We start from the raw sequence: 26,232 nt of genomic DNA, 5'->3' as shown, positions 1-26,232 counted from the left end.
GTTGGAGGAGGACGAGGTAGCCAACACTGGTTTTTGTTTTTAATTTTATTTCTTTTTAAATTAGGGTACACCCCAAAAGAGTGAGAAAGATCAAAAATACAACAATGGCTGGGTAAGGCCGGTATACATGTCTATTCTGCACAAGGTACGGACAAGTCCTGTGGGATCCATGCCTGGTTCATTTTAATGAACGTGAGCTTGTCCACATTGGCTCTGGACAGGCGGCTGTGCTTGTCTGTGATAACGCCCCCAGCCGTGCTATATAATTGTTCAGATAATACACTGGCTGCAGGGCAGGCCAGCACCTCCAAGATATAAAGGGCAAGCTCAGGCCATGTGCACAATTTGGAGACCCATAAGTTGAAGGGGGCAGACCCATCTTTCAGTACGTGTATAGTAAGTAAGGAACGGTAAGGAACTGTGTATGGTATATGGTAAGGACCGGTGATGCCGGCGGGGGGGCTTTTTTCCCCCTTCTGGGTTGAGTCTAGCCTTGGAAAAGGTATGTGTCCCTGGTTGTGGGCCGGGCTCTCCCAAAGCAGTCTAAGTTCTGAGGCCTTCTGGTAGGGATGGGGCTGCACTGGTCTTGCCAGGGACTGGGATTCTGAAAAGCCTGTGGTGTATGTGCCCCTGGAGTGGCAGTCCAGGGTTGCCATAATTCATGGTGGATGGCAACACTATGAGTATGGCACAAAGGACACAGCACTTCCTACACACGTTTTTCACACCTGTCTATAGGGCCGGGCCTTTTGGTCAGGAGTCAGGACCAGAGGAATTTTTTATTCCAGGCCAAAGGGCCTGCCATAGTATTGCAACGTGGCACTAACCTTGCACTTATCCACTATCCCTTTCTCCACTTTTATGTGTTGTGTGTCTCACGTTTTGTGTTTTTTATTGTGGCGGTACACTTTATTTTGCACAGCGTAATTAGTAGGGTGTAGGTCCTTGGGCCTGTCCCTGAAAGTCTTGGGAGGGGGTGGATATGGCCTTCTGGCTTGGTTCGCCCTTTCTCATGGGGTCTCTCTTCGGGAGAGCCCCACCTAGTACTTTTTTTTTCCCCTAAATGGGTTTTTATTGAAAAGTGGAATAAAACAACAGTATCCAATGGGTGAATCTTACAGTAAAATATGCAGACTAGGCCGCAATATTTTTTTTCCCCTAAATGGGTGTTTATTGAATAGCGGAAAAGAACAACAGTATCCAATGGGTGTATCTCACAGTAACGTATGAATGAAATTTTTTTATTTTTCCCTTTTAATTGGTGATTTTTGAAGAGCAGATTAGTCTAAAGGCTTTATCTCACAGTAACATATAAAGGAAAAAATGAAAAAAAAAAATTTCCCTTTAAATTGGTGATTTTTGAATAGCAGATTAGAACAGCAGTGTCTAAACGCTGTACGTCACAGTAAAAGATGAAGGAAAAAAACGTTTTTTTTTTTTTTATATCCAGATTAAGCAGACATATATGCACTGAGCTTGCATTACATGGCCACTATGCGCCGCACGCCGCCCACCTAACAGGTTGGATACTGTTGTTGTTCTATTCCGCTATTGAATAAAAACCCATTTGAACGAAAAACTTAAAAATAATGATTTTTCCCTAACAACTGAAAAATAATTATTTTCCCCTTAAATTGGTGCTTTTTGAATAGCAGATTAGAACAGCAGTGTCTAAACGCTGAAGGTCACAGTAAAATATGAAGGAAAAAAAGTTTTTGTTTTTTTTCTTAAATCGAGACTAAGCAGACACATATGCACTGAGCTTGCATTACATGGCTGCTGCATGCCGCACGACGCCAACCTAACAGACTGATAAAAGTTTTTTTTTTTCTCTCCCTCCTCCTCAATGGGCTCAGGTCAGGGCAAAAAGATCATGCACTGCACCCCCACACAATAAAATCGATGTAGATCGCTGTCTGATTAAAGAAGATTCTTCCTATTCTTTCCCTGAAAGCAATCTCCAGCCTGCCCCTACAATAATCTCCTATCTCTCCCTCGGCAGCATCAGGAACCTCTCCCTACAGTAGTTAGAGCAGGGTGACATGTGGCGCTACGTGACTCCAGCTTATATAGAGGCTGGGTCACATGCTGCACTGGCCAATCACAGCCATGCCATTAGTAGGCATGGCTGTGAAGCTTCTAAGGCCACACTAGTTAAACGCTTGTTGATTGGCTGCCCTGCAGCTGTTGAAACCGCGCCACTAAAACCGTGCCAAAACATGAAATAAATTACCGAACAATGGACTGGAACCCGGAATATGCAGTAAAATGTTCGGGTCCGTATCCGGGTACCGAACACCCAAAAGTCCGGTACGATTACAAACAATACAGTCCATGTTTGCTCAACCCTAATGATGTATCCTTGGACAAATTCTGGATTTCAGCCAAAGAAGAGTATCCTGCCATTTACAGAAAGGCATTGAATGTTTTGCTGTGGTTTTCTACTTCCTACATGTAGAGCAAGTTTTTCCTGTTTAACAAGCATCAAGATCAAGGAACAAAATCATTTAATTTCAATTGAAGATGAAATTCGAGTGTGCTTATCTCAAGTTCGACCCAGAATTGAGCATCTGTGCAGAAAAAAGCAAGCTTGAGTTTCACATTAAGGAGATAAGTGTTTTTTTTTGAATAAATATTGTAAAAAAAAAAGAAAAAAAAAACAATTACATCCTTAACCGCTTGCCGACTGCTCACAGTATATTTACTGCGGCAGTCAGCCCCTCACAGGCAGAGTGACGTAGGTCTACGTCGCTCGCCTGTGAGGCTCTGGGGAGCGCGCGCGCGCCCGCGGAGGCGCGCTCCCGCTCCCGCGCGGTCACGGACCCCCCCGCGCGTGTGACCAGCGGACCCGATGTCCGCCGGTCACTCGGCGATCGGCGGGGGAGAGGGAGAATGTCAGGCAGCTTGTGTAAACAAGCCACCTGTCATTCTCCTCGCTGTAAAAACACTGATCACATGGATCTACTATGTAGATCCGTTGATCAGTGTCCTTACAGCTCAAGCCACAGCCAATCACAGTAGAAAGCACGCCCCTAGGGACACACACAGCCCCTCCCTCCCAAATAAAGTTAACCCCTTCACTACCAGTGTATTTTTACAGTAACAGTGCATATATATAGCACTGATTACTGTAGAAATGTCACTGGTAACCCCAAAAGTGTCAAAAATGTCAGTCAAGGGTCCGATCTGTCCGCCCCAATGTCACCAGTACCGCAAAAAAAAATTGCAGATCGCCGCCATTACACGTTAAAAAAAAAAACACCAAAAATGACAGAAATCTTTCCCTTTGTTAGTAAACGCGATAACTTTTGCGCAAACCAATCAAAATACGCTTTTTGCGTTTTTTTTTTTAGCAAACATAGGTAGTATAAAACAAATTGGCCGAAAATTTTAAAAAATTTTGATTTTTACATTTTTTTTGGGGAATTTCATATAAAAAAATGTGAAAAATATTGTTATTTTTGCAAAATGTACGCTCTTTTTTTGTTTATAGCGCAAAAAGTAAAAATCGCACAGGTGATCAAATACCACCAAAAGAAATCTCTGTTTGTGGGAAAAAAAGGACGCCAAATTCGTTTAGATACAGCGTCGCACGACCGCGCAATTGTCTGTTAAAGTCACGCAGTGCCGAATCGCAAAATACCCCCTGGTCGTTTAGCAGGAAAATCCTCCAGGGCTTAAGTGGTTAAAATAATTTTTTTTTCTATGAAATTATTTAATAGAAATGTATTATTTGATACGTTTCCTTTATTGCTGTTATATCTCAAACTTTTTGCCAAGGGTTCCCCGAAGGCAAAAAGGTTGAGAAACACTGTAATAGAGGATGTATGTATGGTCTGTAACTGTAGACATGTTGAGGCTTGCAATCGTTAATAATTTAAATGCTGAAAGTAAGAATGATGTCAGGAAATGTCTGAAAATATGTGCAGCTGTAAACCTTTCATTAGTTACACAACCAGTGCATTCTGTGCCAAGAAAAGGAAATGGTTTGATAATCAGTCATTTATTAACTGTATAAACGTGGTTCTGTAGAGTAGTCAGACATTCTGCTCCCGTAGAAGATGGACATCACATGGATAAGCACCGTGCTCCTGGCTCTGATCATCTCCGCAATCATCTACTCATCATGGAATGCCATGTATCGGAGACGTAACCTGCCACCGGGACCAACACCACTGCCTATTGTAGGCAATGTCCTACAGATAAGGAGAGGGAAACTAGTTCAATCCCTAATGGAGGTCAGTTTTAATGGAAACATAATCTAGATATTTGGATTCATTGTTTAGATGTCAGCTCTCATAGAGGAAGGGAGGCATTGAGATCTTTCTACAATATTATTTTTCTCTGAGACTTGGGTAAGAAAAAGTGTTATAATAATTATTAAATTTTCTGTATAGAAAAAGCAGTTTTTTGGATGTTCCAAAGAGTTAGAAAAATCTCTGCAAGCCGAGTGGATCTTATCCAATAGTTGGTATTGATTAGGTGTTAATTCTTATGCTAACTAACATGCACTAATTATGAAATCCCTCAGTAAATAATTAGACAAAAAAACAATCTTTATATGGCTAAAGCAAACTAAAACTTTTTTTAAAATTGTTCTTTGCTTGCTTTATTCAATATGGCTAGTGCACATTATGGGGGCTCGTTCACATGTGCGTCAAGGACTGCCACCCCTATAAAAAGTGATCTATTGCTTTTCAGAGATGTTTGACATGCAGTGAAGAAGTGATATGTTGCCGCCTCACTTCCTATTTTAACCCCCTTAAACCTCACTACTGTGCCACAACTGTGTGCATTGCTTGCAATTGTGACATGGCTGCAGTGTGGCCCCATTCACTAAAATGGGGCTAATTTTGCAGGTGGATGTGCTTGCTCACTGCAAAGTAGGGTATTATTCCTGCTACGGCTGCAAAGCAAACAGCATGTGTACAGCCCCCCGGCTGCAGCTATAGGGGGGAGCTGTTTGGAGGGATGGTAAAACCATGGCTCACCTGAAGTGTTTTACCCCCCCCCCCAACCACATGTGTGAAGGAGCCCTAAAACAGTGTGTAAATTAACCCATATAGCTGTAATTGATACAATCAGGTTTTGTTTTACATGTAAATATGTCAGTAAAATTCACCAGCTGTTACTTTTACTGCACTGTGGACCAGCCTAAATAATCAATTTAAATTAATTTAAAGTGGTTGTAAACCCTTAAGTGAACTGACCTTTGTTCTTTGCTTGCTTTATTAAATATGGCTAGTGCACATCATGGGGGCTCATTCACATGTGCGTCAAGGACTGCCACGCCTATAAAAAGTGATCTTTTGCTTTTCAGAGATGTTTGACATACAGTAAGGAAGTGATATGTTGCCATATGATATCAGGTGATACACAGTTTAAACAAATCTTCCTACATACGTTGTACCTATGTACAGTATCTGCAGCCCTCCCTTCTTTATAGCCATTCAGAGTCCAGAATTTATACAGCTTGTCTGAGCTTTCAGAAAGCAGTGGTCGGAAGGCTGAATTTGCACTAATTGAGGAGAGATGAGAGCTTATTGGATGGAAGGGACACACACTCCTTAACACAGCACAAAGGAACAGAGCTGAGGCTGTCAATCACAGGCTGTGTGCTGGTGCTCCCTCCCCTGTCACCATTTTTCTTTCGGTGTCAGGAAAACTTGTCAGAAGTGACTTGTGCTGGTAGCAGACAGAAATGAGACTGAGGGAGTAATTCACTAAGCTGAAAGACTTGCAATGCCTCGGTTCTATTTTTTCTCGCCGCGTTAAATCATTAACATAATGCCCGGGCGAATTTATTAAATTCAATAGCGAATTCCGATTAGAGTGGTGTTATTGGCAATCACGGCTTTTACAATTATGAGTTTCAGTTGAAACTTACAGGCATGAATTGCACTCAGCACTGTGGTGTAGTGGTATCTGCACATACATGCTGACTGATACGTTATGGGTTGTAGTCCGACCATCATCACATCAGTTGTGTTGGGTGTGTGTGTTTTTTTAGTTTCAATTAATTTTTATTCGAGAATAGCAAGTACAAACAACAACTGAAATGGTACAGAAATTAAAACTGTTACACAACAAGTGGTAGTTGAAACATGTAGTACAGCATAGTGGGGTGGGTATGCAGCAAACAATGCATATATATAGTATACAGGAATAAGTCAGAGCAAGTGGAACCAAACCTCGACCCAGAGAAGCCTAAAAAGGGGGCTACCAGCTAATGGGTAACGGGGCGACCCCCACAACGGTAGGGCGCTACCCTCGAGACACCCCAAAAGGGGGCAAACTGTGCCTCGGAGGAAGCGTACCAAACCTCCATTATCCCAAACACCAGGACTCCAATGGAGAACCAGTTAGAGGTAAGCAATTCCCAGTCCTAAGCTAACCTAGCTAGGGACCCATACTCCAGATCGTAAAGAAGAACAGTAAAAGAAAAAATCTCACACTCTAAAACCCATCCCAAGTAATTGGCGGGGGCTCCAGGCCCAAACCAAGAGACCCAACCAGGTAGAGTCAGTGACAAAACACTATAAGCACAACAAAACTAATATGAGAGCAAGAAGAGGAAAAAAGAAAAAAGAAGGGGGCAGAAGAGACAGAAAAGGAGACTGACATGCAGCAAGGAAAGAGAAGAGATAAGAGGAGGAAGAGCAAGAGGGGGAAGAAGGTTCTAGCGGTCTGACTCCGGTCAAATGGTAACATTAACGTAAGCTGCCCAGGGTTCCCAGATCCGCTCAAATTTCATTCTGGAGTCGTCAAGAATGCTATACATCTTCTCCTGTACCATTATCCATGAAATCTTACACTTAGCCAAATGAAGCGGAACAGAAGGCATTTTCCACTGCCTGGCTATTGCCATTTTGGCACCGAGAAAAATGTAGAGAACGAGGGCCTGGGTGTGTTTGGGAATTTTAGGAATGCGCTGACCCAATAGAGCATACGTAGGGGACGGATGTACCGCAAGACCAGTTATTCGCCTGACCATACCATAAATGCGCCCCCAGAACATCCTCAGTTTGGGGCATTCCCAAAAGATATGGAGAATAGTGCCTGTCAGGGTACAGTCACGAAAGCAGGTGGGTGGCGTGGAGGGATAGATGGTGGCCAGCCTAGCGGGCACCGTGTACCATCTCATGATTACTTAGCTTACTTAGCTCTCATGGTTAGCTTCCATGAGACCAACATTGTGAATACCCCGGAAAGAACTCCCAACACATGCGTGCCAGTCAGGGAGGTCCCATTCTATGTTGAGGTCCTGTTCCCATTTGAGCATGTAGGCCGGTTTAGATTGTGCGTCAGTTAGTAGAGCATAAATGAGGGAGATACCCCCCTTAACATAAGTAATTTGGGCACACCAAAGTTCATAAAGGGGTTCAGGAGATTTGGACCTGAGGAAGTTAATAAAGTGTGAAATTTGAGTCAGACGGAACTTCTCCACAGGCGGCATCTTCAGCTTAGAAGTACAATGTGAAAAGGTTATAGGACCCGAGCTATCTACAAAGTGTCAGATTCTATACATGCCTTTGTCAGTCCACCATTTAAATGCCCCTATGTTTTCTTCCGGAGGGAAGGCCGGATTATGGAATAGGTGAGTGAGCGGAGCCCAACGTGAAGTCACTTTATGCGTCTTATGAATGCGATCACGAATGGAAAAAGAATGTGAAAGGGTAGGAGATAATACTGGGGGGCGGGAAGGAGCAGGACACCACACCAAATAATCAATAGTGTGTCGGGGGACAGCCTGACGTTCCATATGGCACCAGTCGGGCTTCCCCCCCCTGGAATAGATAACGGAAAACTGTGTTATTTGTGCTGCTAGATAGTAGTTCCAGAGGTCTGGGACACCCAAGCCCCCCTGTTTCCGGGAGCGTAGAAGTGTATGTTTAATAATTCTATGTCCCTTCTGACCCCAGATAAATTTAAAGATGTAAACTCTGAATATGGGATTTTCGCACAGGGATCGGTAGAGACCGGAATAAATAGAGAATACGCGGCAAAAGAGTCATTTTGACTGCATTGACTTTCCCTATCCAGGAGATATGATAGTGAGACCATTCAGAAAGGTCCCGCTTCAGTCGTCGGATCATGGGCGGGTAATTGGTTGGGTAGAGTTTGTCTATCGTGGGGGTTAATGACACCCCTACGTAGGGGATGGAATCCGAGTGCCAGGAGAAAGGGAAGTGGTCTTTCAGCCGATCCAAAAGAGAAGAGGGGAGGGTGACATTAAGGGCCAGGGACTTAGACATATTGACTTGCAGGCCTGAGGCCCCTCCGAAGGCGTCCAGGAGGGAAACGATATTGGGGAGAGAGATCAATGGGGAGGTGACAAAAAGCATAATGTCATCTGCAAACAGCGCGCATTTGTGGGTCGCGGGTCCGCACTGTATACCATGGATACCAGGGTGGAGGCGGATGGCTGTTGCTAAGGATTCAAGGGCCACCGCAAAAAGGAGCGGGGAGAGGGGGCATCCCTGTCTCGTGCCTCTCCGGATGGGTATGTTCGCCGAATAGTAACCTTGCATCCTGACCTGAGCAATCGGGAGAGAGTAAAGGGCCCGAAGCGTGGTGAGGAAAGAGGGGCCAAAGCCCCAATGTTCTAGAGTGCGGAAGAGGAATGGCCAGGAAAGGGAGTCAAAGGCCTTTTGTAGATCCAGGGACAGGAGAAAACCATGTTGGGGATGGCCACCATCCCACCCAGAATTTAACAGAGAGATGACATCAATCACCCTCCTTATCTGGTCAGGTCCCTGCCTACTTGGAATGAACCCCACCTGATCCTTATGAATGTATTTGGCAATAAATTTGCGTCAGGATCTTGAGATCATTATTAATAAGCAAAATCGGTCTGTAATTGCCCATCTCGGAGGGATCCTTCCCAGGCTTGGGGATAACCGATATGTAAGCTTTATTAGATACTTTTTCTAGGCTAGCACCACCCCTGAGGGCATTGAAGAACCTAACCAGATAAGGAGATAGGACCGACACAAAAGTCTTATAATAAGAATTTGAAAAACCATCAGGGCCTGGGGCGGAATTGGGTCAAAGATTCTTAATAACATCCAGCACCTCCTGTTCATCAATAGGGGCTTCCAGAAGGGATCTATGCGTAGCCGATAGGCAGGGAAGAGGTATTTCGTTCAAGAACGATTCAGGATCATCCCCCTTATGGGGAATAGGGGCCGTGTAAAGACGTGAATAGAAGGAGTGGAAGGAGTCCATGATGGAGTTGGGGTTGCTCAAAAGAACACCAGAGGGGGACTTTATCTTAGGCATGGAGACCGCTCGAAATTTGTGAGAAAGTTTCAGCGCTAATTTCATAAGCAGTTTGTCCTGAGAAGCGTAAGAGCGAGCCTTTTGCCACCGCAGGGCCTTCTCCGCCCTGGAAGTCAGGGCCAGGTTCAGCGATAGCTTAACTGCATCTAGTTCTGCTAGCGAGGTAGGGTTGGGGGATCTCTTATGGACTCTACGGAGGCGATTATATTCATTCTCCAAGCGGGCAATGTCGACCAGTCTTTCTTTTTTAATTTTTGCCCCCAGTTGAATGAGGTAGCCCCTGATAATGACCTTATGTGCCCCCCAGAGGTTAGAGGGGGACGTGTCAGGGAGATCATTGAGCGTGAAATAGTCACGGAGTGCAGCCTCTATCATGGAACACCTAGCGGGGTCGCTCAGAATGGACTCATTGATTCTCCAAGGCAAAGGGCCTCGGGGAAGCAAGGAGCAGGAGAGCTGAAGAGAAACCATGGAGTGGTCCGGCCAAGGGATATCTTTAATTTTAGACTTCCGTGCAGAAGGGACGTCAGCTGTGGGGATGGAAATGTGATCTATTCGCGCAAACGTATGATGAGGTGCCGAGAAATGTGTATAATCATGGGAAGAAAGGTTCAGTTCCCGCCAAATATCAATCAGACCTAGCGAGTGAAGTGTTCTAGCTACTTGAAGGCTCTGTTTGGAGGGACGGTGAAGCCTACCACCAGAGGGTTTAGACTTATCAAGGGAGCAATCAAGGGCTAAATTGGAATCCCCCTATGAGAACTCGTCCCTCAAGGTGAGGAGAAAGTATGAGAAACATGTGCTGCTGGTTGGCTGAATATGGATATCAAACCTCCACGGACTTACAGGTATACCTCTTCTTATTGTCTCCACAGAATCGCATGTAAAGAATGCAAAATAGGCCGTGCATTACCCCCCATTTATTGTACATACATTAAATAGGCAAATACACTTACATGAAATGGGTCTTGGTCATAACATGTAGCAGAAGAGCCTGCGAGAGTTCCCCCGTCCGGCTGCAGCATGGACGAACAGGTGACGTGAGTGACGGCGCGAAACGCCTCCTCTCTGACGCGTTTCCTCTGACGAGACTTCAACTGAGATAGGAGGGACGTGCGCGGCGCCACACTCGTCATTAAAATACCTCCTAGAGAGAATAGATACTTCCGGTGTACGCAAGAAAATACAGGAAACACCTTTGCCAATATATAAATCCACATCTATTAAAAACCAATGAAACTTTTATCAATTAAAATAATTTAAAATGTGTTTAAATCTATTGATAAAATTTATATATGAGGTATATGTGTATAATTTTGTATCTATAAAAGGGATACGAGACACTGTACCTCCCATTTGGACATCATGATGAGTGAATATGGGTGGGTGTGTCATGATATTTACATATTTCCACTTGAAATATCATATGTGCATACATTAATATTATAAAATCCGTCTACAATACAATACATTTACAACATTTTTATATAAAATAGATAAAAGAAAATTAAAATGAATGTATGTATATAATAAAATATAAGGAATGGAGAATTTAGCTGTTGTTTATATGGGCATTAATGTCCCATTCGACATTCATCCCCAAAGGTCGGGAACATCTCAGCTCATATATCCAGAAGGTTTCCCTCCTCGATATTGACCTCTTGAGATTGCTCCCCCTCCAATGTTTATTTTTTTGTGTTTTATAATGATGGATATTAATGAATAAATAGGTGCGCTAAATGAAAAGAAAATCACAATGTATACATAACAAATATACAAAACAAATATATAAATTGTGCATTTCTCAAATGAGGACCAAGGTGTAAAAACGTGATCTTCCACAAAAACATGAATAAAACCACGTGTGTGAAGTGCACAAAATGAAGACAACAAAAGTCCCAAATTCCTGAAACAATTGAATCCAAATAGTGTTCTCAAGTGAAAACTATAAAGTCCATAAAATTCAAAGTGCTGTGTCTTGTGCTTAGTGACTGAAGATCCCGCCACCAAAGGGCTTGCCTCCTTACCAGAGATGTTAAGTAAGTAGATAGAATTCCCACTACTAGGATGGTAAGAAGGAGATATCTGAGAATAAGTCACCCCCGTGGTAAGGTATAAATGGCCTCTTACCAACTTCTGGGATAAAGCAGGCACAAAACAGTATCCACTGCTGAAAGCTTCCTGTGTGGATCGATTGTCAAAAGATGTATTCCCGCTCCTGCTATCGGTTCCCTCCTATCTCAGAAGAAGCCCGTTGAGAGGAAACGACGTTAGAGAGGAGGCGTGTCGCGCCACCACGTGACGTCACACACAAGCCCGGTCTGCAGCCGGGATCTGTGTAACTGCATACAACGCTCACATCCCCTGTTTCTATGTAAGTGCAACACTTTTCTTAATAAACTGATATTTGGGGTGTTATGCTATGGTCTTCTTTTTTTGCCCCACACATGTCCATTTGTGGAAGTCTAAGGCATTAAGGAACCGATAGCAGGAGCGGGAATACATCTTTTGACAATCGATCCACACAGGAAGCTTTCAGCAGTGGATACTGTTTTGTGCCTGCTTTATCCCAGAAGTTGGTAAGAGGCCATTTATACCTTACCACGGGGGTGACTTATTCTCAGATATCTCCTTCTTACCATCCTAGTAGTGGGAATTCTGTCTACTTACTTAACATCTCTGGTAAGGAGGCAAGCCCTTTGGTGGCGGGATCTTCAGTCACTAAGCACAAGACACAGCACTTTGAATTTTATGGACTTTATAATTTTCACTTGAGAACACTATTTGGATTCAATTGTTTCAGGAATTTGGGACTTTTGTTGTCTTCATTTTGTGCACTTCACACACGTGGTTTTATTCATGTTTTTGTGGAAGATCACGTTTTGACACCTTGGTCCTCATTTGAGAAATGCACAATTTATATATTTGTTTTGTATATTTGTTATGTATACATTGTGATTTTCTTTTCATTTAGCGCACCTATTTATTCATTTCTATTTACACTATACACAGTTCAGGTAGCAGCTTTTGAGTTATCAGCGCACCCATTTATCACAACAATGATGGATATTAGTTTTGGACTTTATTCAACACTTTATTCATTATTTGTTGGTTCACATTGTTTGCACCAAATTCACAAATTGTGTTTTCAAATTTGATTGAATCATTACACAATTTTGATTTATGTTTAGCGCACCAACCATTTTTTCAATATATTTACACTCAGGCAGAGTTTCTTGGCAGCAGCTTTACTTTTTAGCAGTGCACCCTTTACTTTTAATAATTTATTTCCCTACACCTACACGGGTTGCAGCAGATAAATCCATGGATATTTTTGAATATCATAAAACCAGAATTCTAGCGGAGAAGATGTCTTTGATAAAAATTTATCAGATCCTACAGGATCTCAGAGGCATCTTCATGCGCCTCAAGAATATCATGGTAGCAGAATTACACACATCATGGGACATTGTTTTCTTGAAAAAATATGTCCAAGAAAAAATGGTTCCTAGAAGCCTAAGATGGACCATTAATCCAGATCAACGCGACACAGAACTCATGGAGTGGTTCCAGTTCTTTAATGGAGCTGGAATGAGTCTTTTAAACTTCCCAATTGATAAGAGAAGGAAAAAAGTTTTAAAATTAATTAAGGAAATATTGGAGATTAAGGAGAAATTGTCCCATTTTACATCGGAAGAAGCTTACAAAATTTACAACCAGGAACTCAGAGAAATCATGGCGATTGAGGAAAAAGATCAAAAAACAAAAAAGGGAAAAAAGTATTTTAGGGACTTGGAAGATTATCACTCTGCTAGAGTCTTCAAATGGCAGTTTAATCTAACAAACAAAGAAGAAGGGGAAATGAAAACTATTGTCTCTTCGTGAGAGGGGACATCAAAAGGGACTACTGTTCCGTTGGGTTTTAAAGATCCTAAATACAATAACAAGAAAATGACCGTTCCTCAAGAACAGACGTCCTAGACGTTCAAGATCGAGGTCACCAAGACGAGTCCCACTAGATTATATGGGGAATTATTTAGGCACACCCCACACACCGAGGCCGTACCCTCAAAATTCACAAAACAGATTTGAATCTCTCAGATATGAAGGATACGAGGATAGAGAAGAAAAAATGGATATACCATCATCCAAAACAACTATCAGCTCAAGGAAGCAGGGTTTTTTAGGACAGGGACACAAGAAAAACAAGAAAATAAAATAAAAAGAGGATGCAGAGGGGGATCAACTCGGAAAAACAAAAAAGTAGATGAAGTAGGCATCTTTAATTTGAGTGGAGTGATACTCACCAAGAGTGAGAATCACACCCTCAATAAAGGATTGAAGTATGCCCCGAGGAAATCCCTCAATAAATTCGAAACGTTTGTGGACATTCAGAAATTCATTAGCAAATTGAATGTCAAGAGACATTTCTTATCTAAAGCTGGGGAACAAAATTATGTATCATATCAATCTGCCTCAGTTGTTTCCACTGGTCTTAGAAACGCTTCTCTGTTCAACCCTTAGGGAACACAAAGCAATAATATTTTGGTATTTAAAGACATGGTGTTGAAAGAACTTGAGGAAAAAGAGAGAAAGCATAAGCCACAACCAGATTTGATGAGAGGAATTAAAACACTTTGTGATAATAAAACTCTCATCATCAGGCCAGCTGACAGAGGGGGGGGGGGGGGATTGTGTTGTTGAAGAGAGAGGATTATGTAGAGGAGATGAGAAATCTTCTATCCGAAAACAACACATATGAAACTCTGAAAAGAGATCCCACCCATACGTAAAAGAAAAAGTTGCAAAAGTTAATAAACAGAGGTTTTGAAACAGGCATCCTAACTAAGAAAGAGAAGGAATTCCTTGTACCCTTGTCACCCAGGTTACCTTTTATCTATTACCTCCCAAAGGTGCATAAAAACTTGACCAAGCCACCGGGAAGACCTATCGTAAGTGGGATAGATTCTGTAACATCAAGAATCGGAAGGTATATTGATTATTTCCTACAGCCACTAGTGCAAGATACTCTGGCATATTTGAAAGACACAATGCAGTGCATACAAGAAGTTACACAGATACAGGTGGAAAGAAATGTGCTACTAGTCACTGCAGATGTGGCTTCTTTGTATACAGTAATCCTACACAACATGGGTCATGAAGCTGTGAGTACATTCTTGGATACCGATTACGATATACCACTAAAACAAAAACAGTTTATCCTAGATCTTCTGAAATTTGGAATGGAACATAACTATTTCTATTATGATGGAAAGTTTTATCTCCAACGCACAGGCGTAGCCATAGGGGCTAAATTTGTCCCCAGTTTGGCAAATTTTTTCATGGCCTTATGGGAAGATCATAACATTTTGTTCAAATAAAGCCAAGGAATTAATACTATGGAAGCGCTACATAGATGATACGCTGATTATTTGGAAAGGTAGTGAAGAATCGTTGAAGAACTATATGGAAAAGCTAAATTGTAATAGCTGGGGGATTAGACTGTCATATGAATCAAGTCCCGAGTCTATACATTTTTTAGATTTGGTTATTTCCAGAAGAGGTTCCAGTTTCATTACCAAGTCATATTTCAAACCGACTGACAAAAATGGCTTCATCACAATGGATAGCTGCCACCATCCCAATTGGCTAAAATCGGTCCCCAAAAGTCAATTTAAACTAATAAGACGCAATTGCACGCAAGATTCAGATTTTCAAGAACAAGCATTGGTATTAAGGCAAAGGTTCCTAGGGAAAGGATATGACTCACAGGTTTTGGATGAGGAGATAAAACAGGTGGGTCAACTCTCTCAGGGAAATTTGATTACACCTAAGAACCCAAATATCTCCAAGGGTATTAAACCCAAGTTCGAATATGCTTTTGTCACACAATTTTCGAAACAATATAGATGGCTGAACCATACATTTAGAAAACATTGGGGTATACTACAGGGTGACAAAATATTGGGACCTTTTCTCCCTGACAAACCTTATATGATCTATAAGAAAACACGAAATCTCAAGGACTTAATCGCTCCAAATCTGATACAAAAACCAGTCATTCCCAGGATTTTTCCAGATATGAAGGGTTACTTCCCATGTAAAAACTTTAAAATCCGTAAAGAAGCCAAAACAAATAGGACTACCAAATTAAGCTTCACAGTAAAAGAATATGTGATTAAGGAATTTATTTCCTGTCACACCAAAGGAGTCATATATCTCCTTCAATGTTACTGTGGTTTACAGTTTGTGGGGAGAACCATACGTACAGCCAGTATACGTATAAGAGAACACCTCACAAGTATACGTAAAGGCTTCACAGGGCACAGTCTATCCTTACATTATAATACAAAAATGTGCTGCGCCAGAAATCACACAAATAAAACAGTGATAATATGTGATAATAATAGATGAAAAACAGTTCATAAGGCACATAATCGTGCTAGTGCTCCAATCAAAGAAATCTCCAAAAGTCCCAGTGTTCAACTGAAATGTGATCCAATCGTGATAAACAACGAATACTGTGAGCACCGTTTAGTGAATCCCTCCACCAGACAGATAAGCCTCTCACCTTCCCATCAGACCCAAATGGGCCAGCAATCACATAACATGGATAATGGATTTCCAGGAAAGGGCCTCTCTACTGTGTAGCTCCAGGGATTCCAAGATATTGATTAACATGGAGTGTTGACTTCCGACACCAACTGCTGTTACGTTTTCACGACTGTTTTGTCCTTCAGGTGGAGTGGCGGGCTCCGGGTCTCCTGAGCAGGGACTGTGTCTCTTCCTCCTCTCTCTCTCGGCTCGCTCTGTCTTCTCTCCAGCAGGAAGGAAGAAGGGAATGAGGCAGGGCTGACGTGAATGGATGCAAAACAGCTCCTCCTAAGCCTGCTGTGTGTGAGAAGGAGAGACAGACAGAGAAACAGAAAGAGAGAGAAAAGCTCCCACCCAGCGCTGCCTCCTTCCTTCTATCTCTTTTGTTTTCTCAAAAGGAGAAAACAAAAGAGATAGAAGGAAGGAGGCAGCGCTGGGTGGGAGCTTTTCTCTCTCTTTCTGTTTCTCTGTCTGTCTCTCCTTCTCACACACAGCAGGCTTAGGAGGAGCTGTTTTGCATCCATTCACGTCAGCCCTGCCTCATTCCCTTCTTCCTTCCTGCTGGAGAGAAGACAGAGCGAGCCGAGAGAGAGAGGAGGAAGAGACACAGTCCCCGCTCAGGAGACCCGGAGCCCGCCACTCCACCTGAAGGACAAAACAGTTGTGAAAACGTAACAGCAGTTGGTGTCGGAAGTCAACACTCCATGTTAATCAATATCTTGGAATCCCTGGAGCTACACAGTAGAGAGGCCCTTTCCTGGAAATCCATTATCCATGCTATGTGATTGCTGGCCCATTTGGGTCTGATGGGAAGGTGAGAGGCTTATCTGTCTGGTGGAGGGATTCACTAAACGGTGCTCACAGTATTCGTTGTTTATCACGATTGGATCACATTTCAGTTGAACACTGGGACTTTTGGAGATTTCTTTGATTGGAGCACTAGCACGATTATGTGCCTTATGAACTGTTTTTCATCTATTATTATCACATATTATCACTGTTTTATTTGTGTGATTTCTGGCGCAGCACATTTTTGTATTATTTGTATGGTTTGTGATTTGTGAACACGATTGGTGTTTGCTGCCGGATTAGCATTTACACACTTGAGGATATATTTTTCCACACTATATTCACACACATTAGTTTTGTGTTATATTTTGGTTTGCGCTGATAGTTTTTCTGGTATCATATCCTTACATTATGCTAAGTGCCATAGGAGAAATCCACAAAATTTAAAGATCACAGTCATTGAAAAATATGTGCTCCATTGGAGGGGGAGCAATCTCAAGAGGTCAATATCCAGGAGGGAAACCTTCTGGATATACAGTCAGGTCCATAAATATTGGGACATCGACACAATTTTAATCTTTTGGGCTCTATACACCACCACAATGGATTTGAAATGAAACGAAGAAGATGTGCTTTAACTGCAGACTTTCAGCTTTAATTTGAGGGTATTTACATCCACATCAGGTGAACGGTGTAGGAATTGCAACAGTATGTATATGTGCCTCCCACTTTTTATGGTACCAAAAGTAATGGGACAATTGGCTGCTCAGCTGTTCCATGGCCAGCTGTGTGTTATTCCCTCATTATCCCATTTACAAGGAGGAGCAGATAAAAGGACCAGAGTTCATTTCAAGTGTGCTATTTGCATTTGGAATCGGTTGCTGTCAACTCTCAATATGAGATCCAAAGAGCTGTCACTACCAGTGAAGCAAGCCATCATTAGGCTGAAAAAACCAAATAAACCCATCAGAGAGATCGCAAACACATTAGGTGTGGCCAAATCAACTGTTTGGAACATCCTTAAAAAGAAAGAGCGCACCAGTGAGTTCAGCAACACCAAAAGACCCGGAAGACCACAGAAAACAACTGTGGTGGATGACCGAATAATTTTTTCCCTGGTGAAGAAAACACCCTTCACAACAGTTGGCCAGATCAAAAACACTCTCCAGGAGGTAGGTGTATGTGTGTCCAAGTCAACAATTAAAAGAAGACTTCACCAGAGTGAATAGAGTGAATACAGAGGAATCACCACAAGATGTAAACCATTGGTGAGCCTCAAAAACAGGAAGGCCAGATTAGAGTTTGCCAAACAACACCTAAAAAAGCCTTGACAGTTCTGGAACAACATCCTATGGACATATGAGACCAAGATCAACTTGTACCAGAGTGATGAGAAGAGAAGAGTATGGAGAAGGAAAGGAACTGCTCATGATCCACAGCATACCACCTCATCAGTAAAGCATGCTGGTGGTAGTGTCATGGCGTGGGCATGTATGGCTGCCAATGGAACTGGTTCTCTTGTATTTATTGATGATGTGACTGCTGACAAAAGCAGCAGGATGAATTCTGAAGTTTTTAGGGCAATATTATCTGCTCATATTCAGCCAAATGTTTCCGAACTCATTGGACGGCGCTTCACAGTGCAGATGGACAATGACCCGAAGCATACTGCGAAAGCAACCAAAGAGTTTTTTAAGGGAAAGAAGTGGAATGTTATGCAATGGCCAAGTCAATCACCTGACCTGAATCCGATTGAGCATGCATTTCACTTGCTGAAGACAAAACTGAAGGGAAAATGCCCCAAGAACAAGCAGGAACTGAAGACAGTTGCAGTAGAGGCCTGGCAGAGCATCACCAGGGATGAAACCCAGTGTCTGGAGATGTCTATGCATTCCAGACTTCAGGCTGTAATTGACTGCAAAGGATTTGCAACCAAGTATTAGGTTTGATTATGATTGTTAATCTGTCCCATTACTTTTGGTCCTTTAAAAAGTGTGAGGCACATATACAAACTGTTGTAATTCCTACATCGTTCACCTGATTTGGATGTAAATACTCTCAAATTAAAGCTGAAAGTCTGCAGTTAAAGCACATCTTGTTTGTTTCATTCCAAATCTATTGTGGTGGTATATAGAGCCAAAAAGATTCAAATTGTGTTGATGTCCCAATATTTATGGACCTGACTGTATGAGCTGAGATGCTCCCGACCTTTGGGGATGAATGTCGAATGGGACATTAATGCCCATATAAACAACAGCTAAATTCTCTATTCCTTATATTTTATTATGTACATACATTCATTTTAATTTTATTTTATCCATTTTATATAAAAAATTTTGTACATTTATTGTATTGTAGACGGATTTTATAATATTAATGTATACACATATGATATTTCAAGTGGAAATATGTAAATATCATGACACACCCACCCATATTCACTCATCATGGTGTCCATATGGGAGGTACGGAGGAATGTTATTTCCGGTGTCTCGTATTCCTTTTATAGATACAAAATTATACACATATATCTCATATATAAATTTTATCAATAGATTTAAACACATTTTAAATTATTTTAATTAATTGGTTTTAAATAGATCCCACCGATTTATATATTGGCAAAGGTGTTTCCTGCATTTTCTTGCAGACACCGGAAGTATCTATTCTCTCTAGGAGGTATTTAAATGACGAGTGTAGCGGCGCACACGTCCCTCCTATCTCAGTTGAAGTCTCGTCAGAGGAAATGCATCAGAGAGGAGGCGTGTCGCGCCGTCACTCGCGTTACCTGTTCGTCCGTGCTGCAGCCGGACGGGGGAACTCTCGCAGGCTCTTCTGCTACATGTTATGACCAAGACCCATTTTATGTAAGTGTATTTGCCTATTTATGTACAATAAATCGGGGGCAATGCACCATTGTTGGCCTATTTTGCATTCTTTACATGCGATTCTGTGGATACAATAAGAAGAGGTAAACCTGGTAGTCCGTGGAGGTTTGATATCCATATTCAGCCAACCAGCAGTGTCTTGATTTGTGGAGAACATATTCCCAGTGCTTAATACATTTTCATCTGGTAAGAGGCCCATCAGTGTTTTGTTACACAGGGTGATTCTGCATGGGATTTGCTCCTATTGGCTATTGTGGATAACTTACGCACTTTATTATATTTATCTGGTAAGAAGATTACCCTGTCGGTGGTGGGAATCATTTCACCTGGATATCACATTGTTTGATTTGATTTTCAGCATCTTTTTCACCACTACAGAAGTTTCACGATGGACATTATTTATTTTGTTGTGTTTTATAATGATGGATATTAGTTTTGGACTTTATTCAACACTTTATTCATTATTTGTTGGTTCACATTGTTTGCACCAAATTCACAAATTGTGTTTTCAAATTTGGTTGAATCATTACACAATTTTGATTTATGTTTAGCGCACCAACCATTTTTACAAAGCATAAAAAATTGCATAGAACATCAAACTCCAAATTTGGAGCAATGATGACGGTTGTGAGTATTAAACATTAGCATATATTTCCTTTTAAATATAATATGTAAACAACAGGAGATTCAGTTACTTCTAGTTAAGTATCTATTAGGATGAACATAAGAGTACTGTTCATCCATGATATGAAAGAAGGTGGAATAAGAGAAAAGAAAGGAAATTGGAGTAAAGAAGAGAGAAGAAAAGGGAGAGTTGTGGGGTGGGAAGGGGGGAGGTAAGGGTGGGGTAAGGGGGGATCTTTCCTTTTCTCATCCAGATCTAGTAAGGTTAATTGTTAAGATTGTGTCTATTTGTTCATAAGTTCACTATATTCTTTCGATACTGTGAATAGTTGCCAAGGAAACCATAATTTTTGAAAGAGGTAATTTCTTTCCATTCTGATAGCAAGTGTCTCTTCCATCTCATAGATGGAGCCTACCTTAGTGAGCCAATCTGAGATAGTAGGGATCTTTTTGGTGTTCCAATGTACGGGTATTAGGGATTTAGCTGCGTTGAGGAGGTGGCGTGTTAACAATCTTTTATATTTTCTGTAAGGGTATCGATTGATATGTAATAAACAGCATGCAGCATCGAAGTTTAGTGTGGTTACTGTGATGTGGCGCACTCAACCAGTAACCTCTTTCCAGAAGTTCCTTAGGTGAGTGCAATCCCACCAAATGTGAAGAAAAGTGCCCTGAGAGGAGCCGCATCTCCAACAAATGTCTGAGGTTTGTTTGGACCATCGATGGATAGAAATAGGTGTACGGTACCATTGCGTTCTGATTTTGTAAGAAGTTTCTTGTAATCTAGTGCTCAATGAGCATTTATGGGAAAAGTAACAGGCCTTTTCCCATTGAGCTGACGTGAAGGAGCATCCCAGTTCTTTCTCCCATATTCTTTTATATGGGTCTACAAAGTCTAGAGGAGCTTCAATGAGTCTTTTATAAGATTGGGACGTGGCTCCCTCGATTCGGTCTCCGCGTAGGCACTGTTCTTCAAACTCAGTCAGTGGTCTATGCAGCAATTCCTTATGTTTGTTGCATGAAATGAAATCGCATAGCTGTATATACGTCCAATATTGTAGAGGTGTGTCAGTTGAGCATTCATGTTTCATATCCACAAAGGATTTGATGCTAGAATTGTGGAAACATTGTTTGACCCATAAGGGGTGGGTCTTATCTTTCTGGATCAGTAGGAAAGTATGATTGTTAACACCAGGTTGAAAATCCGGGTTGTTTAGGAGTGGTGTAAGCGGACTCGGGCTCGAGGAGATACTATGTTTAGTTGCAACATTTTGAAAAATATTTAGGGTAGTGGCTATTAAAGGGTGTCTTTTAATGTCTATTGGGTAGTTTCGTTGATCGGTCCATAAAAGATGATGTGGGGGAGTACTACTCCAATTCAATTCCATGCCCACCCAATCTTTGCTATCAGAGTGGCAATGCCAATCTAGAATTCTTGTTAAATGCGTAGCCTGGTAATACTTTTGAAAGTCTGGGAGACCCATGCCTCCATTCAGTTTGGGCAGTTGTAGGTATTTAAGTTTTATTTGCGGTTTTTTATTAGCCCAAACAAAAGACCTTTGCAGAGCATCTAATTTATGAAAGAAGGATGTGGGTATCTTGACCGGAAGGGCATGGAAAAGAGAGAGTCTAGGTAGCACTGTCATTTTTATTATGGAAGCTCTTCCAAACCAAGAAAAGGTTTTTACATTCCATCTCTTTAAGTCCGCAGTGATCTGCTTCAAAAGAGGAGTAAAATTTGCTTCAAACAGGTCCTCCAACCGTGGTGTGAGTTTAATGCCTAGATATTTCAATGCGTGTTTTTCCCATCTATAAGGACAATTTTCCATTGTAAGTTTTAAAAGATCTGGAGATAGGGTCAAGTTTAATGCCTCTGATTTGCTATGATTTATTTTTTAAAATTGGACAAAAATCTATAGAGCTTAAATTGGTTGTTTAAATTTGGTATGGAAATATGTGGTTGAGAGATAAAAAACAAAAGATCATCAGCATATGCTGAAAGTTTCAACTCCCTGGATCCTCTGCGGAATCCATGTATATCTGGTGTGAGATTAATGGTTCTGATGAAAGGTTCAAGAGTTAGTATGAACAAAAGTGGTGACAAGGGGCAGCCTTGTCTAGTGCCATTTTTTTAAAGAAAAGGGGGACGGCAGATTGTTGTTAACCTTTACTCTCGCTGTGGGGTTTGTATATAGAGCCTGAATCCAAGCTAGCATGTTTGAGCCTAGGCCTATATGTTTACAGGTATGGATTAAAAAATCCCATGCTACCCTGTCGAAGGCCTTTTGTGCATCTGTGGATAGCAGAAGGCCCTCGACATTTGTGCCCTGGATTCCATGAATCAGATTCAGGGCTTTTGTAATGCTGTCTTTAGCCTCCCTGCCCTGCATGAAACCCACTTGTTCCGGCCCTATAACAAGATGTAGTAAAGATCCCAGTCTGTTTGCTAATATTTTGGCTAACATTTTTAGGTCTATGTTTAATAGTGATATTGGTCTGTAACTCGCGCATAAAGTTGGGTCCTTATCTGGTTTGGGAAATACCGAAATATGAGCAATTAAAAAGTCCTTAGTAGGAATTTGTTGTTTCAGAGTGGAGTTTAGGGCATCTGGAAGGTGCTGGGCAATTATATCTGCAAAAAGTTTATAATATTGGGAAGTAAAGCCATCTGGCCCGGGACTTTTCCCTGTTTTCAACTCTTTTATTACCATTTTAGTTTCCTCCACAGTGATCTCCCTTTCTAAGTCTTCTATCGCATCCTTCGGCAACACAGGCAATCCACTACGCTGAAGATATTCCAGAATTTGTTGGTCTCGAGAATCTCCTAGGCCTTCTGGTTTGTTTTGTGGTGGAATGTGAAAAAGTTTGGAGTAAAAAGATCCAAAACATTCAGCCATATTGTGTGGATCACGGAACAGATCACCCGCCTGGCCTCGGATGCAATGAATATTGTTATCAAATTGTGCTTCTTTCAATGCCTTAGCTAATAGCTTGCCTCCCTTGTCCCCGTGTTCATAATATATGGATTTCTTGAAAAACAGAGATCTCTTAATTTTCGATTGTAGCAATTCATTTAATGTTTTCCTGTGTGTCATCAGTTTCTGTTCAACCCGTTGTGAAGCACTAAATGTATGCTGCAATTCAAGGGTTGATATTTTCCTGACCATGTCATCTATCAGTTTTTCCCTTTCTCTCTATCGGATCGCTCCGTGCTTGATAAATTCTCCTCTTATTACACTTTTGTGCGCTTCCCAAATTAGTAGGGGGGAAACATCTTCTGAGATGTTATTTTTGAAGTAATTTGTTATAAAGACCTGTATATCGGTTTGGATGTTATGTTTAACTAACAGAGAGGAATTCAACCTCCACGTGAACTCTCTCCTGCCAGGCATATCTGTCTGGAATGATATAGAGGTAGGTGTGTGATCTGAAAAGGAAATTATACCTATATCTGCTTTAGTCAGTTTGGAAAGATCTCTTTGCGTGATATAGATGTGATCTATGCGTGTATAGCGTTTATGCGGTGCTGAGTAGAAAGTATAATCTCTCTCTGTTGGGTTAATTGTTCTCCAGGTGTCCACAAGCGTCAGAGATCTGAGTAGTTCTTTAATTTTTTTAATAATTTTGTATGAGATACAGGTTTGCCGGAGGATGTATCCCTCAGGGGATCCAAGGGTACATTAAAATCACCACCCAACAGTATGCATCCCTTTGCAAATTTTTTGAGTTCATCTACTATCAAAGTGCAAAAAGTAATGTGTGTTTTGTTAGGGAAATAGACATTTGCAAGTGTGATCGGGTTACCGTTAAGCGAGCCGGATAAAAACAGATATCTTCCATCTGGGTCCGACAGCTGTTCATTGAGTACAAAGTTACAGTTCTTGTGGAATAAGATTGTCACTCCCTTGGTTTTAGATTAGGGGTTTGTTCCGTGATAGGCTGTAGGAAAGTATTTGGTATTTAGTTTTGGAATATTTGAACTACGAAAATGTGTTTCTTGAAGGAAGACTATTTGGGCTTTGGATTCTTTTAAATCATACATTAAACGATTTATTTTTTTTCTGGTGAGTTGAGGCCATTAACATTATGTGAAATGAGAAATGGCATTTTACTTAAATGTGAGTAGGTCATCTTGTAAGGGTGGGGGGTGGGATGGAGGGGGGAGGGGAAGGAGTCAGGAAAAGGTGATTAATTAGGAAAGAATAAAAAGAAGAAGGAAATAGAGACCAAATAGTTAAAATTGACCCCCTATATCCAAATGACCCAGGAGGTCAATACAGTATTTAGGAATCAGAGGCAGCCGTAGCACTCACTCTTAAGTGATCAGGCTACCAGTTCCTATTGGGGGGAAATGATTGGCGCGCCCCGAAACGACTCTTACAAATAAGAGATTGAAAAGTAAAAGTGTATATTCGTCAAACAACCAGGGACAGTCCCCCACCTCAATCAAAAAGCTAAAAACTTGTATACCACATAAAGTATAACATAAAAAATATTTTTACGGCTTGTTAATAAATCGTAGATAGGCAAGTAATACAAAAGAAAGGATCAGCTTGAGTATAATCCCAACCTTGGTACCTTTACTTCTGGGTTATCCGTACACTTACTACATGACAGCTAAGTTACAACTTATCTCCCTCTGTATAAGCACCCATAGGCATCAACTTCTTCATGGAAATATTGGACAAATATCAATCATAAGAAGAGAATATACCTTACCAGCTCCATATAGGAAAAGGAGTGTGATGAGCTGTGTGCAGGATTGATCTGGTATCATGAACCCGGATTCGGATCAATGCGCCACTCGGTCTGTTCACGGTTCTATAATGAATAACTTTTTACTTTGCCCAAGTGTGCAATACAAAGGGAGTCTCCAACTCAACATTGAGAGGTAAATATAAAGAGAGAACACGAACAAAGGTAAATATACAAATACCATCATATACAGAAAACATCAGGAACACATTCTGTATCTATAAAAAACCTGAGACCAGAGAAACAATATAACAGTGTGGTATTATATCTATCGCCATCTTGTGGAAGTTTTAGAGAAAGGGGCATAGAATAAAAGAGGCTCAATGAGTATAATAAGAGGGAACATTAGAAGTTTAGAAAGAGGGGGTAGGAGTGTACCGAGGTGGAATTCTGCTGAGCAAACCTCAAACTTTTCAACAGTCTTGAAAACTACACCTAAAAAGAGTGTCCCACCATTAAAGTCATAGAGCTGTTGTGACGAGGGTATGTGGGGGAGTAATATCACATATCTGCAAATCACTACTTCCCACCATCCATAGGAAATGTCCGTCGATAAGATAGATCATAAAATGGTGTTGACGATGACACATATTAGAGCATGACTGTCCACTAGCAATACTCTGCTGCCCTCTTCTGTCAAAAAGGTGAAGTTAGCCTAGTGAACAATCAGTATAGGTTCAAGTGAAGACAAAATTCCCATTAGTTAAGTAAAGTAGAAAGAAATATATTGTGATCAGGTAGCCTAGGTTTTATAGGCCTGGTCATTTATGGTCTCGGTGTCCTGGGGGGTGAAGTGAACAGATTTTTGGGGTTTTTGAATTTCTGTTTTTTCCCTCCTTTTCCAAAGGGAGTGCGTGCTGGGGATGGATTTGGTGCTTTAAGGGAGCCCATTGTTGTAGGTGGAAGTATGAACTCTGCATACCAGTCGGGTAAGATTATGGGGTCCAGCTGCAGGAGAGCACAAAAGTTCAGTAGTTCTTCAGGGGTTCTGAGTATGTATTGTCTACCCCCATACGTAGCTTGTAGTGCGAAGGGAAATTTCCAAAGATATGGTATATTTTTAGACATCAGTATTTCCAGGAGGGGTTTCAATGCATGTCTATTTTTCAAAGTAATGGGAGACAGGACTTGGAATAGTTGTATCTGCTGATCATTAAAAATAACTTGTTCATTCTGTCAGGCCTGTTTTAAAATTTTCTCTTTCAGTGGATGATTGCTCAAACAACAAATTATGTCTCGTGGTGGGGTATTGTCTGGAGCTTTGGGTCTTAGGGCTCTATGCGCTCTATCAAAATCTATC

At 41.4% G+C, this 26,232-nt stretch overlaps 1 protein-coding gene across 1 annotated transcript in view; it reads left to right on the top strand.

Annotated features, from left to right (window-relative positions):
- Window positions 1–4,025: 4,025 nt before the first annotated feature.
- Window positions 4,026–26,232, top strand: part of LOC309559480 (cytochrome P450 2G1-like) — an 83,736-nt gene continuing 61,529 nt past the window's right edge. The window contains exon 1 of the mRNA XM_082262754.1: window positions 4,026–4,238. Within this exon, the coding sequence (XP_082118880.1) occupies window positions 4,062–4,238 (177 nt within the window). The 5' untranslated portion in view covers window positions 4,026–4,061. The remainder of the gene's footprint in view (window positions 4,239–26,232) is intronic.

This window comes from Pelophylax lessonae, assembly GCF_965119305.1.
Source record: "Pelophylax lessonae genome assembly, chromosome: 7".
NCBI classification, from domain to species: Eukaryota; Metazoa; Chordata; class Amphibia; order Anura; family Ranidae; genus Pelophylax; species Pelophylax lessonae.
This window is presented reverse-complemented; position numbering and strand designations above follow the sequence as displayed.